Below are 18,118 nucleotides of genomic sequence, written 5' to 3'. Positions count from 1 at the left end.
CGTTTTATTTCAAAAATAAGTGAAATTTCAAAAAATAACGGAAATCTGTTTTTTGATTGGCTTGGGTGTGAATTGCCGAACTCACAAAAGTACTAGGCGCCCAGAATAAAGTAGTAGGTAACTATCTGGTTCAAAAATTAACAGAAATCCGTTTTACTTCAAAAATAAGTGAAATTTCAAAAAATAACGGAAATCTGTTATTTTTGATGGCTTGGATGTGAGTTGCTGAACTCACAAAAGTACTAGGCGCCCAGAAAAAAGTAGTAGGTAACTATCTGGTTCAAAAATTAACAGAAATCCGTTTTATTTCAAAAATAAGTGGAATTTCAAAAAATAACGGAATCTGTTTTTTGATTGGCTTCTTGGGTGTGAGTTGCCGAACTCACAAAAGTACTAGGCGCCCAGAATAAAGTAGTAGGTAACTATCTGGTTCATAAATTAACAGAAATCCGTTTTACTTCAAAAATAAGTGAAATTTCAAAAAATAACGGAAATCTGTTTCCGTTTTATTTCAAAAATAAGTGAAATTTCAAAAAATAACGGAAATCTGTTATTTTTGATGGCTTGCTGTTATTTTTGTTGGCTTGGATGTGAGTTGCTGAACTCACAAAAGTACCAGGCGCCCAGAATAAAGTAGTAGGTAACTATCTGGTTCAAAAATTAACAGAAATCACAAAAGTACCAGGCGCCCAGAATAAAGTAGTAGGTAACTATCTGATTCCAAAATTAACAGAAATCCGTTATTTCAAAAATATGAGATATTTAAAAATATAACGGAAATCTGTTATTTTTGATGGCTTGGATGTGAGTTGCCGAACTCACAAAAGTACCAGGCGCCCAGAATAAAGTAGTACGTAACTATCTGGTTCAAAAATTAACAGAAATCCGTTATTTCAAAAATATGAGATATTTAAAAATATAACGGAAATCTGTTATTTTTGATGGCTTGGATGTGAGTTGCCGAACTCACAAAAGTACCAGGCGCCCAGAATGAAGTAGTACGTAACTATCTGGTTCAAAAATTAACAGAAATCCGATCTGTTGTTATTTGGCTTGGATGTGAATTGCTGAACTCACAAAAATACCAGGCGCCCAGAATGAAGTAGTAGGTAACTATCTGGTGCAAAATTCAACAGAAATCCGTTATTTCAAAAATAACAGAAATTTCAAAAAATAACGGAAATCTGTTATTTTTGATGCCTTGGATGTGAGTTGCTGAACTCACGAAAGTACCAGGCGCCCAGAATGAAGTAGTAGGTAACTATCTGGTTCAAAAATTAACAGAAATAAGTTTTTTCAAAAATAAGAGAAATTTAAAAAAATAACGGAAATCTGTTATTTTTGATGGCTTGGATGTGAGTTGCTGAACTCACAAAAGTACCAGGGGCCCAGAATAAAGTAGTAGGTAACTATCTGGTTCAAAAATCAACAGAAATCAGTTATTTCAAAAGTAACAGAAATTTCAAAAAATAACGGAAACCTGTTATTTTTGATGGCTTGGATGTAAGTTGCCGAACTCACAAAAGTACCAGGCGCCCAGAATAAAGTAGTAGGTAACTATCTGGTTCAAAAATCAACAGAAATTCGTTATTTCAATTATAAGAGAAATTTTTAAAATTAACGGAAATCTGTTATATGATCCGTTATTTAAAAAATAAGGGAAATCTGTTATTTTCGGTGGCTGAACTTACAAAAGTACCAGGTGCCCAGAATGAAGAGTAAACACGTACTGAGGATTCGAGTTGCATAGTTTAAAGTGGTAAGAAAAGTCGAGTGAGAACAACGAAGTCGTTCGTAGGTTGGGAGTAAGAATGATATGACCAAGAGGGAAATAAAACTACAGTTCTGTGAATTAAATTTGTTACCATTTTATTTATTAATTGTGTTTTTTTTTCTCAGTGAACATAGATTATTTTAAACTACACAACTAGCAAAAAATATATATGTTTATTATATTGTTGTTGTTGTTTTTTTTTTTGTGTTTATAACAATTTTGTATGAATGACCACAATAAAGTGGATAACAAATGAAAATGTTTTGTTGTTGTTGTAACTTACTATCAGATAATATCACCAATCGTTTTTAGTAACAATTCTAATATAAAATTGGGCAAGTGGATTCCCATCTTCCTGGTTGGCTCCAGGATGACAATTGCTATGTTGTTGTTTTGTGCGGTGGATTATATCATTGGTTTGAATGGTGGATTCTCAATAGACTGATTTTTATATTTATTGTCATTTTATTTGTATGTATATATCGAATACTTATACTATTAAGTATTTACACAATAGAAAGGGAAAACATGGTTATAATAGAGTTTATATTTGGCTATAGGTTGATAGTATCTGCTGGATGATGCATATAGATGAATGATAAATGTGAAGACGTTGGAAATTTAGTTTGGAGTTTTTTTTTTTCGATTTTTTATTTTTTTTTTTTATTAAATTGAACTTAATTTTGGCCGAAAAGTATACAAATATATTATAAATATATATAAAAAATACAATGAGAGTGTAGACCAATCATGAGTTGTTTTTTTTTCCATTATTTTTGTATAAACTTAAAATAATTTGAGTTAATATTAAAAAAAATGTTATAAAGCAAGGGATGTTTACTTTTCGAAATGTGATTTCCAATACTTGCTAAGGTGGTTTGAAATTGTTCTTCTTCTTCTTGTGGATCTATCTTAAATTCTAATTTGTTTGCATTTTCTCTAGATTTGATTAAATTAGTTTTAATCATTCATTTGGGTTACATCTATTGCATTTAATTCTGTTTCTTCTCAACCAATCATAATCAATTGTATGAAAATATTTACATTGTAAATATTTGGTCATGCTTTAAATTTTTGAACAACAACGGCAAGGATGCGGTGTTATAGCTGCCGAGAAAATTGGGTTTTGTGAGATAAACCCATTTTTGCAGGATTTGTATTCGAAAAAATACACCCATCGGGAGTACAACTTCAGATCTTTTTGCTGCAACATCGCATCCGTATTAAAGACTAAAGCACATGTTGTTGTTGTAATTTGGTAGAATTGGGATCTTATTGCTTTGAATTTGTTTCTAATCTGTTTTGTTTTGTTTGTTGTTTTTTAAGGAAATTCGTTTAACAATGATGTTTGTTTCATCCAATGGCAGCACTGGGGCAAACACACATTCGCATAAAAGCTAAATTAGAATTACTTGTTGTGTTGTGGTTTTCTTTTTGTTGTTCTTGTTTCAAACACATTTAGAAGACAATGTAGACGTGCTTTGGTTTTTTTTTTTGGAATGGAGCGAACACATCATCTGTCTGTACAAAAAAATTAATGCTAGCACGTCGCTCTTAAGTTTAGATTACAATTAGATGGGGCTATGATGTCCTTACTAAACTTGGCTACTTGTTACGAATCATAATCTACTCCTTTTCATGGCCATTGGCGCCCAATTCTAACAGTTCATGGGGTTCGGCATTTAGCTGGAGAAGAGATAGAAACAAAATTGTTTTAAAATACAATTTGTAAGGATCGTTTTAAATTATACTCACCCTATCCACACTTTGTAGATCCTTTTTAGACAAATGATTAACTAAAATGGTGCCCAAGGCATCGCACATGACATTAATGGTGGTACGGAAACGATCACTGGAAAAAGGGAAAATTTAATATTTTCACCAATTTGAATGGGTTAAAGAATTTATGATACTTACAGCAACCAATCAACGGCAATGATCAGTGAAACATCCTTGGCTGGCAGGCCCACAGTATCCAATACCATGACCATTGTAACAAGACCAGCTTGTGGTATACCAGCAGCACCAATGGAGGCTGCTGTGGCCGTAATACTCACAGCCACAATATTGCCGAATGTATAGTCCACCTTTCGGAATTGGGCAATGAAGAGAGCCGCCACTGCCTCATATAAAGCAGTACCGTCCATGTTGATGGTGGCACCCACGGGAATTACAAAACGTGTTACACGAGGATCAATACCCATGCCGTCCAGACACTTGATGGTCAAAGGCATGGTGGCCGAACTGGAACCGGTACCAAAAGCAGTGGCCAGCACCTGACTGAGTTTGGCCACATAACGGAAGGGCAGTGTACGGGTACCCAAGAAGAAGATGACAGCAATGGTACCTAAAATTTGAATTTTTTTATTAATGCTTCTCATTTGAAATCCAAAAATTAATTTATACAAACTTACCAAATCCATGCAATATAAGACCCAACATTACCGTCAAGAAATACCAACCCAGAGATTGAATGGTTGAGGCAATCGATTCCATCTCAATAATTTTGGCAGCAATCAAGAAAGCCACACCCAAGGGAGAAATCCTGGAATTAATTTAGAAATTGTACATCTAATTACATTTGAAATATCATTGAAAGAGGGGGGTTTGCTTACCAAATAACCCAGGATGTAATGATCATCATAGCCTCACTCAAGGTGGAGAAGAAATCCTGCAACAATTGACCCTTCTCACGCATACGACCAATGGTTGTACCCAAAATAATACTGAACATCACCAAACCCAAGACATTGGAACCATCACGTTTGCTCTCCTTGAAAGGCCACATATTGAGGGGTACTGGAAATAAAAAAGGAGGTTAAGGTTAGTAAAGAAATGCTAAATGAAAGTGTAATTATACTTACAGGGTTCGGTTGCCGTTTTGTTTTCTTCTAGCTTGGTTTGATACTGAAATAGATAAAGATGAAAATTAGTACAAAATTATCCATGGAAAAATAACATAGGAAAATACTGGGATTTTTATCTGGTTCACAAAAACAAAAAGGGAGAACAATATCTCGAAAATTTAGTAACTATACTCTTTAGTTTTCTCAAGTTATTCCTTGTGGTTTTGAAAGGCATTTACACATTCCCAAGAGACTGTTTGAATAATAAAATGAAAAAATGGTGTCCAAATATTTAGAGATTTCATTTCAGATATTCAATATTTGGGATTTAAGAGGGTGATTGTTATAAAAAAAATTGATATAGCCCTCATATGACGATAATTTCTGATTTCCTATATTATATTTAATTTCCCAGCCACAATTACCAACCGAAAGAACTGTAATTTGGTATTTTGAGTAAGGAACCTGTTTTGAAGGTTCCAGATGTATTTTAAAACCCTTATTAGTTGAAATAGTATTGTGACAGGTTTTTAGAAGATATAAAATCTCCATTCCGAGAATGTTTAACATAGGTCCACAAGTTCCAAACGATTTAGCTGCCATTAGACTCTGTGTAAAAAATATTTTCCAGAAAAAAAAAACATAAAAATTAGTCCTGTATTTGGTACAGTTCTCATGAGAGGTCTGATGGTATATTTCGAAACTGGAGGTCAAAACTTAGATATAGCTCCCATATATATCTCCGTCCGATTTGCCTTTTATTGTCCTCCAAGCGTGTAATATCAGTCCAAATAGTATGGAATTTTGCGCATACGACCGAATTAAGTCTGGAATTAAGTATGCCAAATTTGAAATCGGTTCAGATATAGCTATAGCTTCCATATATATATATTGTCCATCCGATTTTATATTTTTGTTCTACGCAGGCGTAATATACAATCTACAAAAACGATATTTGGGGAAATACATCAAATACAACACAGAAATACCTTTCCCAAATGTTATCGAGATCGGTCCAGATTTGGATCTAGCTCCCATATATATAGTTATACCTCCCTAATTTCGTTATTTTGGCGATTTAAGCGACATTATTCACCAGAAATGTTTCAAATTTGGTATTTGAAGTTCGTAATGGGTACTACAGTCTAAGAAAGAAAATTGTCTGTGCAGGTCCACGTCTTCGTATAGACCCCATATCCCTGTACCTTCCGATATTCGGATATTTGGTTGATCTTAGCGACATTATTTACCAGAATTGTTTCAAATTTGGTATTTGAAGTTCGTAATGGATACTACAACCTGTTGCAGAAAATTGTCTGCGCAGGTCAACGTCTTCTAATGGGCCCATATAACGGTACCTCCCGATACTCGGTATTTTCATGTTTTTGTGCGACATTATTCACCATTATTGTAACAAATTTTGTATATAAAGTTCGTAATTGGTACTATTGCAGAAAATTGTCTGTGCAGGTCCACGTTTTCGTATAGCTTCCATATAATGGTACCTCCTACATTTCGGTATTTTGAAATATTTAGATTCTCCTCGCAAAGTATATTCTACGTTAGGGCCACATTTTGGTATAGTCTCCCATACAACGGTGTTGTCAGATTTTCGGTATTTTGAAGGTTAGTGTTTTTAGCCCCAACTTTCAACCAATACATTATAATTTGAAATTTTGAGTTCTCAGTTGGTGATTATACTCCTTGTAAAGGAAGTTTAATGTACATTTTTAATTTTCTTAGTGGGTAGATTAACACTTTCAAGGCATTTTGATGAAATCCGTTTTTCTCTGAAGTCATATTTTCAATGGTGAAGGAAAAACAAGTTCCACCCGGAGAAATTTAGCTCTTTCAGATATGTAGGATTAAGAATGTCAACCTAAAACAATTTGTATTAAATAAAATTGTAGTTGGTTGGCTAGAAGAAAATAATACTCAAGGGGCTTATGCGAAAACAATTCCTAACAAATGTAGGTAAATTTGAGCCACAACACAGGATTCTTAGTATTTGTTATTTGGGCGGTTTCAAAACCCCATATGAATCTATTACGGTTATTTATTTTGTAATGCCATGTTTACGTTAGAACTTTTTTTAAATCAAAATCCAGTGGGTTAACCCTCATATATATAAACGTACTTTAAGTCCCACTAAGCTGTTGTATCAAACCCTGTCTTTGAGAATTTGACATGGTAGACGTTTATGATTTATTTAGCATAAAACGTAATTTTTTAAAGCTCTAAATCCTCAATTTTTTGTAAAGACCCATTTATTTCTGTCAGTCGTAAATTTCAAAGAAAATGTCACATTAAATCTAGTCTTTTTCTAGTTTCGAAAAATTTACGTACAAAACATATGTAAATTATGCTACGTTTTTTGGCCATTATGTTCTATTGTATGACAAAAGCGGCTGTCCGTCTGTCTGTCGGTCTTTAATTAAATCACCAAAGAGTGATGTAAATGTCAACGACACAATTTAAAGTTTCTCTTGACCGGTGAGGGCCACGTTCTCCGTTAATAATTCAATTTTGCCAGAAAAGTAACGAAAATTTATGTAATCTGCTTTACTTAATTTAAAAGCAGAGAAGATAGATAAAAATCCTCCGTTGTTTACTCAATTAAATCTAAGAAATAATGTGTGATGTGATGGGAGCATCTCGCTCATCTCATTGTGAGACCCTAAAATTGTCATTAATACGCACTAAACTTCAAATCTAGTAGCGAAAAAATTGCAATGGAAACGAGAACTAAATCACAGCCTTTAATTGATTGATGGCCGGTTGGGTCTCAGAGTCATCACCCAGCTACAACAAAAAAAGTGTATCGTGGTCATGATCTCCTCCGCTTAAATTTAATCAGATAATAACAAGTGACAAGTGTTAGGAGGTTATACGGGGGATGGGTGGTGTTGGTGGTGATGTTTCAGATCCATTTGTTTGCAAAAAAAAACCTTAACTGAATGTACGTAATAATCGTGTCAAACAGCATAAAACAAATGTGTGTGGACTTTGGAGACCTTAAATTGAATGATTGCTAGTGACACCATCATCATCATCATCACCAACATCAACAGCAGTAGCTTGCGCCTAGCATTTCACATATCCAACACATTTGGACCCTTGTCACAATTGTTTTCGAACCGAGAAATGTTGATGGTCCGTTCGCAAACAAACAAAGAATTTTTAAAGTAGGTGTTTCCGATTTTTTTTCAACACAAAAATATGATTTCAACATACCTGCTGTAGGGTGGCTCCCACAATGTTATCGGTGAACATGTTTCTGTAAAAAGGATAATGGAAAATTTAATAAAATCAAAGGATTTTAAAATTATTTTACAACCTTACCTTACTAAATCCATAAGGGTATCGGGTGTCATCACCTTGGAGGCTTCTTCTCCTGTCTTCTCTGACCTTTCGCTTGTGACAATTTGAGCACCATCACCGGGCCGAATGGTGGTCACCAAACAAATACCCAATATCACAGCAGATATGGTTGTTATGAAGTAATAGCAAATAGCTCTGAAATAAGGAAAGGACATAAGTTTTCATACGATCATCATTTAATATTAATATTAGAAAATATTAATTGATAGAAGAGTTTAGGCGATGTTATGTCGAAAATTTACTGCCTTATTCAAAAAATCAGTAATTTTTAATAGAAACATTTTGAAAACGTCCTTATTTGCATGATATTGAAAATGGGCTGCAACTAAAATTCGAAAATTCCTAATGTAGGGTGAGATGAAAAAACTGCAACCAACTTTAGACTGCTGCCATTTCTAAGCCATTAAAATTTTAAAAATTAAAATTATTCCAGTGACACCTTTTTATACTATGTACAAGCGTACAAAAGCATTTTGGCGTCGCAATGGCCGAAAAATGGATCGTGAGCTTAACATATCGCAATATTCCATTTGGCAAATATTGAAAAATGAGCTTGGGGTAGAGCCATTAAATTTTCAAAATGTGCAAGAACTTACACCGCAACAGAAGGAAAATAGACTCAAACTGCCAAATTTAGCTTTCTCCGATGAAAAAACATTCGTTGTCCAGCAGTTTGTAAACAACCAAAATGATCGTGTTTACTTGCCAAAAAGGTCAGCTGAAAATGTGCACCTCCGGTTGGCCACCAGAACTCAAGCGCCGACCAGCCGATGGTCGCTCTCCGCTCGTATTAATCGACCGTGGCAACAGAATTAATGACGAATATTATCGCGAAAATATTCTGGAACGAGCCACCCAAGAATGGTTACAAAATGAGGTTCCTTGCTTCATTTCCAGCGCACAATGGCCACCAAAATCTCTGGATACCAATCCGTTGGACTATTGTGTCTGAAGTATTTTGGAAAGCAAGGTCCCGATATTTGTGTCAATTATTTAACCTGATTTTTTTCTTTTGGTTTTTGAGGTTCGTAATAAATACCACCACCTATGACAGAAAATTTCCTATACAAGGCCACGTCTTCGTATAGCCTTCATATAACTGTATCTCCCGATGTTGGTATCTCCCGATGTTGGGTATATATCTTCGAAATTGCTTCAAATTTGGTACTTGGTTTTGACAATGGCTACCATCTTCTAAGACGGATTTTCTACACAGTTCTGGATAATGGTTTTACCTACACTTTTTAACGGAATCACATAATTTTTTTTTGGAGTTCGAAATAGGTATTACATTTTATATAATGATCCTATTGACATATTTATTAAGTGTTATTTTTCAAATGGTGGAGGGTTTTAAATATTCCGGCCGGCCGAACCTTCGCCACACTGTGGTATAGATTATTATGCTTTTGGGCATTTGAAACGAAATAGACCCATAGTTCCTTTTCTCCATTGAAACGCATTCTGAGTCGATTTGTGCATGTCCGTTTGTACAGGTCGAATTTAATGTCTGGTTGAGATTTTCCAGAAAACAATTGTTTGCCCCAAGGATGAACCATATTGAAATTGGCAATAATCCATCCAAATTTAGATATATCCCCAATTTTGTTGAGCGTCAAATGTGTAACATTCATCCAAATAGAATGGATTTCGGCATATCCGACCGAATTCAGCCTAGAAGCCTGTACTTCAAATTTGGTGCAAATTGGTTTAGATATAGCCATAGCTCTCCTATACATGTATCATCCGAATTGGTGTTTAAGTTGCTTACATTCGTAATATGCACTTCATAACAATGATATTTGGTATCAGATATTAGATACAGTCCAGAAATAGCTTTGTCAAATTTCACAAAAGTCGGTTCCGATTTGGATATAGCTCTCATATTTTCATCTCTACCATTCATCTTTACGATTTTGTGTTTAGGTTCCCCACATTCTTAATATGCACTCCATAACAATGATATGTAGTATCAGATATTAGATACAGTCCAGAAATAGCTTTGCCAAATTTCACAACAGTCGGTTCAGATTAACTATCGATTTTACGTGTAGTGTATACCAAATGGTTAAAATCAGGCCAAATGATGTTGAACTTGCAAATACGACCAAATCAGCCTAGGAGAAGCCCCCGAAGCAACTACAAATATTTCTAAGATTTTTAACTGTCTTGTCTTCTTATTTAATATTTATGTCGATTTCATACAAAATCCTAAACAGATCATGTTGGTTAAGCGCATGTTAATGTTATTTCCGACTATAGAAATCAATAGGACATGCTTTGTAAATGGTTAGATATTCTGCCGGAGCACCTGGACTATAAAAAAAGACATATTTACAAATTTTCTTGTTACATTTTAAGCACGATAAACTCGTTAATATTGTGAAAAATTATCTCAAAACCGTATCAAAATAATATTTTCACATTGGAAACTGGGCAACCAGAATATACATGATAGTTGAGTAATTAATCACATTTTCACCAGGGTCTAATTTTTTTTAATATACAATGAACCTTTTTCATTTTGAATATTCACAGAACCAAAGCCCCAGTATTAAGATAAATACTTTTTCCACAATTTTTCACTTCAAAAATGCTAATTTTTTAAATTTCTTTAATTCTAGGTTTAGCATTAAATCTGTAAACAATCACGCACTTTTAACTAATTAAAAAAATAATGACTTACCTGGTGGCAATTTTGCTGGACATGCTTAAGTCCAGACCGCCAATGGCACTGGTAATTGAGGACACCAACAATGGCACAATTAAACATTTTAACATTCTGTTAGAAATTGAAAAAAATACAATTATTTTCCAACTATTTTCCAGGACACTTGCCGCTCAAAGACTCACCTTAAAAATATTTCACCAGGAAACGATATGTACATAATCTCTCTTTTCGACCATTCGCCTGTCGAGTTTTTGATAATAAAACCCACCAGACCGCCAGCAAAGACACCGATCAGTGTAAGGATGGTTAAGAGATTTTCGCCCACAAAACCGCGACATTTCGATTGAAGTTTTGGTCGCGTCATTTCAATACCTTTGTGTGAGCAATTGGCGGCAGCAAGCGAAGAACCAACAATTTCCAAAACGACTAGACTTTCAAAGTCTAGCAGAGTTTAAAAATAATACAAATTTAAAAACAATTATAAACACTTTGTATTAAAATTATTAAATTTCGTGGTTTAACCAGGTTCGGCGAGTTGTTGATGTTAGACACTTTCCACTTGAAAAATTAAAAACAGGATCTAAAATTAAATTAAAAATATTATTAATTGTTATTCTTTTTCCAATTTAATATCCTTTAAATAATATTTATTTTTTAACACACCGAAAAAATTCAACGCGTGGTTTTCATATGCGGCAGATTGCGTTCTGGGGTTGGCGAAAAAAGTTCTAGATACGCGAACGTTTCAAAATCAACTAATTCGGATAAATGCTTGGCGCACACAAAATTCACTAAACTGCTTGACAAAATCCATTAGTTTTGGCGCTCGCCAATTCTAAAGCAAGCTCTTTGTATACTGCCCTCTCTCGCTCGCTCTCTCTATTTGTAACACAGATCATTTGCAATTTTTCCGTAGCTTTTGATAATAGCAACCCCTATAAAATTTAGTTTTTTTTTTGTTATAATCTCTATTGTATTTTACTCTCTCAAATTTAAAAAAAAATCGAAAAGCAAAAGCTTTTTGGGTTTGCTGAATTTCGTATTTGCTGTTGTTTCTGTTTTTAGTTCATTCAGACATTTGCAACTTCATTATGATGTTCATGATCGCTGTAATATGTGGAAGATACCGAACAAATGGTTGAGATCACGTTCAAGTTTAACTATGCGAACAGAATGCGTACACTGTTGTAAAACAACAATAACAACAACAAACAGCTTCAACCGGAAATTGTCGTAAATAGAAACACGCATATTGAAAAAGGGAGAATATACCCGCCATTAAGCTCTCTCCCACATAATACATATACATTCCAAAACCTCCATTTGTGATGAAATGATGGATGGCCCGTAGTTTTGTTACCTTTGGTAGAATTAACTCTAGTTTTCCCTATATATAAACATATTAGTGATAAATTGGACTAGCACAATAGATTTTGTGTTGCCCATGGACGCACCACACAAAATTCTACGCATTTAATCAATAAAGTACTCAGACACACATAACGTTGCATATACATGTATTAGTAGGTATCTGTGTGTAGTTTCCATTAAAACATTGTGTAGAAAATTGATTCATTGACTATGGCGGCAAGCCATTGAGCATCATTATGTCGCTTGATACAAGTGTAAATCAGCAACAACAACAACGCCAATAACATCATAATTAGTCGTTTTATTGTTTACCCAGCTCACTGAAACATGCTGCAGAGAATAGAAGAAGCTTAGCCATTCGAAGCATGTCGCTTTGTAAACAATCGATTTATGAATGAAAACCCAACAGCAATTTACAGTATGGCTCAAAATTGAGACAAAAGTGTGGAAATTCATGTCTCACGAAATTGATTTAAAAATCAAATTTCAAAAAACAACCGGTGTTAAGTTTTTTCAAACCGAACATTTTATACTTCCGAGCAATACTGTATTGTCTACAAGCAAGTGATGTACTTCTTGAGAATTCTGTATGCTTTTTGAAGACAATTTATTTGGTAAAATCTTTAAAAAAATTGAGAGTCCGGAATATTGGGAATACATCAAGTAGTTAAGCTATATTCAAATTTCTTGTGAGGGAAAAAGGGAGCTTTTCCCATTTTAACCACAAACTTTAAATGGAAACCTCTGTAACGGCTACTTTTATTAGCCAAAAAAACACAAAAAAAAAACACGTAAAAAAGCTGTAAGTTCGACCGGGCCGAACTTTGAATACCCTCCACCATATGGAAAGAATTTGGCAATTTTCAAAAAAGAAATTATAATAATAATAAATAAAATCCGTTAAAAATTCTGTTAAAATCTTAAAAAATACCGCATGTAGCCGAATGTAGGGTCTATACGACGACGTGGACCTGCATAGGCAACTTTTGTCATAAGCCATTACAATATTCAAATGCGAAAAAAAGGTGAATAATGCAGGTAGTCATCAAAATACCGAATATTGGGAAGTACCGTTATATGAGGGCTATATGAAGTCGTGGGCCTGCACAGACAATTTTCTGTCATAGGCTCTAGTATCCATTACGAACTTCCAACACCAAATTTAAAGAAATTACGGTGAATAATTAAAAATTAATCAAAATATCGAATATCGGGAGGTAGCGTTATATGAGGGCTATTCGACCTGCACGGACAATTTTCTGTCATAGGCTGTAGAATCCGTTACGAACTCCAAATACAAAATTTGAAACATTTCCGTTGAATAATGTCGCTTAAATCACAAAAATACCGAAAATAGGTAAGTAACATTATATGGGGGCTAAACCAAAACGTACACTTACATGGCCCATTTTCAATACCAAAAGTCCTGCAGACATAATATACATTTGTCTAAAATTATATCAACCTACTTTATTTCGTTCCGAAGCTAGATCGATTTTCATAGAAGGACAAACGGACGGACATCGCTAAATCGACATAGAATTTTATGCTGTGGGGTCTAAAATGTATATTTCGAGGTGTTACAAGCGGAATGACAAACTTAATATATCCTCCATACTATGGTAGAGGATATAAAAACTTTATGTGAGTTCATGGTTGTGGCTAAAAAGGAATCCCAAAAAAAGTTGTTAAGATCGGATAAGATTTCGATATAACACTCCAATATTTACTTATTTAGAGAGGCATATGTTAACGTTATTCGATCGCAATAAAATCTGATATTTAAGGTTTTTGAATGAAATAGGAGGAACAACTTTTGTATCAAATACTTTTTTGTTTTATATCGGTATTTACTGATAGTGGAACATCCTCATTTTGCTGGTTTCTGTCCTGAATCCAAACCAATCTAGTTGGAATGTGACATTTTGGGTTCTCTATATTCTTGACAAAATATAATAATATAGATCAGATTTTTGGTATGGTTCCCCCATAATATTTTCAATGGGTAGATTTGCTTCAATCTAGGTCCTATTGTTTGGTATTACCTGATTTTTGAAGTTTCGGCTCAAATTTTCTTCTAAATCAGTTATAATTTGATATTTCTGCTTTTTTGTGGGTAGATAAACTCCTCACAAAAATAGCTCATTTTAAGACCTAGAAAATTCTAGAGATTTTGAGGAAAACCAAGATCCATGGTATATCCACATTGGTTGGAAATCGTAGGTAGCACTTTCAAAATGTAAAAATTTCGCGTGTGAGTTTATGGATGCTATTTCGAAACCTGGATCAGTATTTTCAGTCGCACGCAGTCAGTTTGACACTCAAAATTAAGTCAACGACCATAGAATCCGAATCTATATTGAAACCGGTTGGAACATTTGATCAGACTTTTACAAAACCTTATTATTCGCAGTACCTCAAATCCATCTGTACTCATTTAGAGAAGTTTTAGTTTACAAAATGTGGACCAATGTACCAAAAAGTTCTTCTCCATAGACCTGCCATCAATATATATATACAATTGGGTGGTGTGATCCACCCAGAAATTCACGAATTTATTAAAATCTTTACATAGAAGAATTGTTGATTTTTTTTCAAATGTCTTGTAAACATCGTACACATTTGCTCACCACTATGTGGCAACAACATTCCATAGTGTACTTAATTCATTAACATAGAACTTGTAATGCAACATGTAAATATTGAACATATCCGTAACATACAACACACACACCCACCCACACACATAGGCCCAACCACTTGCAAATTAATTGCGCGGTATTGTATAATGCGAGAGAAGAGCGAGGAGCAACACTTGTTTTGGTGCCTTTATTTGTATAAACTATCACTGATACTAAACGCCAAGTTAGACGTTAGAGACATCACCACTGTTGTCAACACGCTGATTATGTTTCCTTCGAGCACCCAACACATGGCTGGGTAGGTATCTGACACTTACCCATGCTTGTGATATGGATGAGTGTCCAATGATGATGATCTGATGGCGGGATGATAATACACAAATGTAAGTGTGGACTGTGTGTGTGTCCATGTTTGTTTTCGGCATTATCAATTAATTTGTTTTTTTTTTTTCTATTTTTTGGAGAAATTCGATAGTTTAACATGATTAACTTGACCTTAACATAGTTTAAGTACCCAATGATAGGAAAATTTTTGAACCAACTAAACAAACGGACATGGTCATTGGTGATTGAATTTTGTAATAGTACAGAAAGTACAAAATGTTTAGCTGCATATTTTTTGATATTAATTTTCACATTTAATTGTCTGCTGGTTAAATTGTGGATAATTGGAGGTTTTTTTTTAATTTAAACAAAGTGGTTAATGGAATAAATAGAAAGAAGTAATATTTGGCAAGGTTGTAATAATTGAAGAATTTATAAATCTCCTCTTAATGCATCAATACAGGGTGAAATGAAAAAAAACTGCAGCCAACTTTAGACTGCTGTCATTTCTAAGTCACTCGTTCGACAGCTGTAACAAATTATTTCAGCGACAGCTCATTAAATTGTTTACAAGCGTACAAAAGCATTTTGGTGAGAACTTTCAAGAAAAAAATTATTCGTGATGGAATTTAAGCGTGATAGAGTGATTTGGCTATGGTTAGGGCAGCCCAGCATTTAAATGTGAATAAATGTTTTGTGTCTCGTACCATCGCTCGTTACCGTGATACTCTGGTAGCGTAGCTCGACGTGAAGGAAGTGGACGGAAGAAAACAGCAACATAAGCAGAAATGGTTCGAAAAGTAAAGAAGCGACTTGATCGAAACCCGCGTCACAGTGGCCGAAAAATGGCTCGCGAGCTGAACATATCGCAATATTCGATTCGGCAAATATTGAAAAATGAGCTCGGGATAATGTTATTAAAATTCCAAAAAGTGTAAGGACTTACACCGCAACAGAAAGAAAATAGACTCAAAAGAGCTAAAGAGTTGCTTCACTTGGCCGAAAGTGATGAACTGCCGAATTTGGTTTTCTCTCTCCGATGAGAAAACATTCGTTGTCCAGCAGTTTGTAAACAAACAAAATTATCGTGTTTACTTGCCAACGAGGTCAGCTGAAAATGTGCACCTTCGGTTGGCCACCAGAACTCAAGCGCCGGCCATGTTGATGGTGTGGTCCGCCATAACAGCCGATGGTCGCTCTCCGCTCGTATTAATAGACCGTGACATCAGAATAAATGCCGAAAAATAGCGCGAAAATATTCTGGATGGTGCATTTAATCCTTGGGCAAACACCACCATCGCAATCAGCAAGCGCCACCCAAGAATGGTTACAAAATTAGATTCCTCGCTTTATTTCCAGCGCACAATGGCCACCAAAGCCTCCGGGTACCAATCCGTTGGACTTTTGTGTCTGGGGTAGTTTGGAAAGCAAGGTTGACACTAAAAAATACCAAAGTGTCGATCTCCTCAAGCAAGCGCTTTGTCGGGAATGGACCAAAATACCGCAGAGCAACATTCGGGCAGCGGGTGACGGTTTTATTGGTCGTTTGGAGGCCATGATTCGTGTTAAAGGTGACCAATTCCAATAAATCTAAAATTATTCAAAAATTTGATGCTATTCTCGACATTTTTTGCTTTCATTCAATAAAATTTAAAAAATGTAAAACTTATGGCGGTTGGCTTTGTTACAGTTTTTTATCTTACCCTGTATAGTAAAATTTGATGAGGAATATTTTTGTCCTTGATGTCATCCTTCTAAAATAATGCTTTATTGGAGATTTTTGCACAAGCTCATACAAAGTACGTCTTTAACCCTGAAATGTCTCTTTTTACCCTCCACTAGACATAGAATGGAGGGTATATTAAGTTCGTCAATCCGTTTGTAACTCATCGAAATAAAAATTTAGACCCAACAAAGTATTTATACTCTTGATCAGCGTAAAATTCTAAGACGATTTAAACCCGTCCGTCCATCCGTCTGTTTTAATTACGATAGGGCCAAAATGAATAACGATAGGAAGCTAAAATTTTCCACAGATCAGTCTTGGGTCTGCAGGCAGGTCAAGTTGGAAGATGGGCAATATCGGTTAACGATATCATATAGCCCCCATATAACAGTAACCACAATATTCGGTACTTTGATGATTATAGCCAAATTTTTCAATAAAATTGTCTGAAAGTCCACACAAGGGGTTCCTTCTGAATAATTTACCCCCTAGAAGAGTATTCTCTATATATGTCCAAGGTATCGTATCGGTACCCCCCCGATATTCGGTATTTTGGTGACTTCAGGGACGATATTCACCAAATTTTTTTGAAATTTCTCATTTGAAGTTCCTAATAGCTACTACAGCCTATGACAAGAAATTGTCTATGCAGATCCAGCTCTTCGTATAGCTCCTACATATCGATACCTCCTTATATAAGGTATTTTGACGAATAATGTAGCAGTTATTTTTTTGTTTAAATTTTTTCAAGTTTCGTATTTGAACTATTGTAATGCCCTATATATCCCAATATAACGACCCATATATAATGGCTATATTGGGTATTTTTAAGATTTAAACATAATTTTTAACAGATTTCATTTATTTATTTATGTTGCTTTTTTACTTGTTTATTAATTTTTGATGTTTAGGTCAGATTTATACTCTCGGCATCTTCTAGGACCCATAGTAAAATTTTATAACAAATAATTTTCAAGAATATTTTGACTTGCAACGACCCCGTTAAAGGGAAGTTTTTAAACATATTTTGAAAAAATGACCAAAAAGAGGGTTAAATACTTCTACCAAAATATTTCTTTATTGCTGAAGACAATATATACCGAATATGCACAGATTTCAAGGAATCTTGATTCGAACTTGAATCTTCTATTAAGATTACTTTGCGGTGCATACTTTCAAAAGGCGGATTTACGTGCCTTCTACTTTTAGTTCTGCTTTCATAATCTGCTGGATTTTCTTTGTAATTATTTAATGTGCTGCACAGTGTGATTATTCAAAATCCATTAATATTCCTTAAAAATTCGAACCTCTAACAGTATATTCACCTATCTACCCACCAATAATTTACAATATCCTTCAAAATTTATTAAATAATTCAATACA

General features: G+C 34.6%; 1 protein-coding gene across 4 annotated transcripts in view; it reads right to left on the bottom strand.

The window, feature by feature from the left end:
• Window positions 1-2,035: 2,035 nt before the first annotated feature.
• Window positions 2,036-18,118, bottom strand: part of LOC101887324 (excitatory amino acid transporter 3) — a 49,239-nt gene continuing 33,156 nt past the window's right edge. For 3 of the 4 annotated variants that reach the window (XM_020040172.2, XM_059125177.1, XM_059125178.1), the window contains exons 2-11: window positions 10,855-11,252; window positions 10,688-10,783; window positions 7,963-8,136; window positions 7,855-7,897; window positions 4,639-4,681; window positions 4,390-4,573; window positions 4,189-4,319; window positions 3,692-4,121; window positions 3,530-3,626; window positions 2,036-3,460 (exon numbers count right to left, since the gene is read on the bottom strand). In XM_020040172.2, coding sequence (XP_019895731.1) covers window positions 3,401-3,460; window positions 3,530-3,626; window positions 3,692-4,121; window positions 4,189-4,319; window positions 4,390-4,573; window positions 4,639-4,681; window positions 7,855-7,897; window positions 7,963-8,136; window positions 10,688-10,783; window positions 10,855-11,036 — 1,440 coding nt within the window. In that variant the 5' untranslated portion in view covers window positions 11,037-11,252 and the 3' untranslated portion in view covers window positions 2,036-3,400. Of the gene's footprint in view, window positions 3,461-3,529; window positions 3,627-3,691; window positions 4,122-4,188; window positions 4,320-4,389; window positions 4,574-4,638; window positions 4,682-7,854; window positions 7,898-7,962; window positions 8,137-10,687; window positions 10,784-10,854; window positions 11,253-11,335; window positions 11,481-18,118 lie in introns of those variants that run through there. The other variant, XM_005177374.4, reaches the window with a different exon arrangement.

Source organism: Musca domestica, unplaced genomic scaffold (genome assembly GCF_030504385.1).
Source record: "Musca domestica strain aabys unplaced genomic scaffold, Musca_domestica.polishedcontigs.V.1.1 32, whole genome shotgun sequence".
Lineage (NCBI taxonomy): Eukaryota > Metazoa > Arthropoda > Insecta > Diptera > Muscidae > Musca > Musca domestica.
The sequence above is the reverse complement of the archived record's forward strand: the minus strand, read 5'-3'. Positions and strand labels throughout refer to the sequence as shown.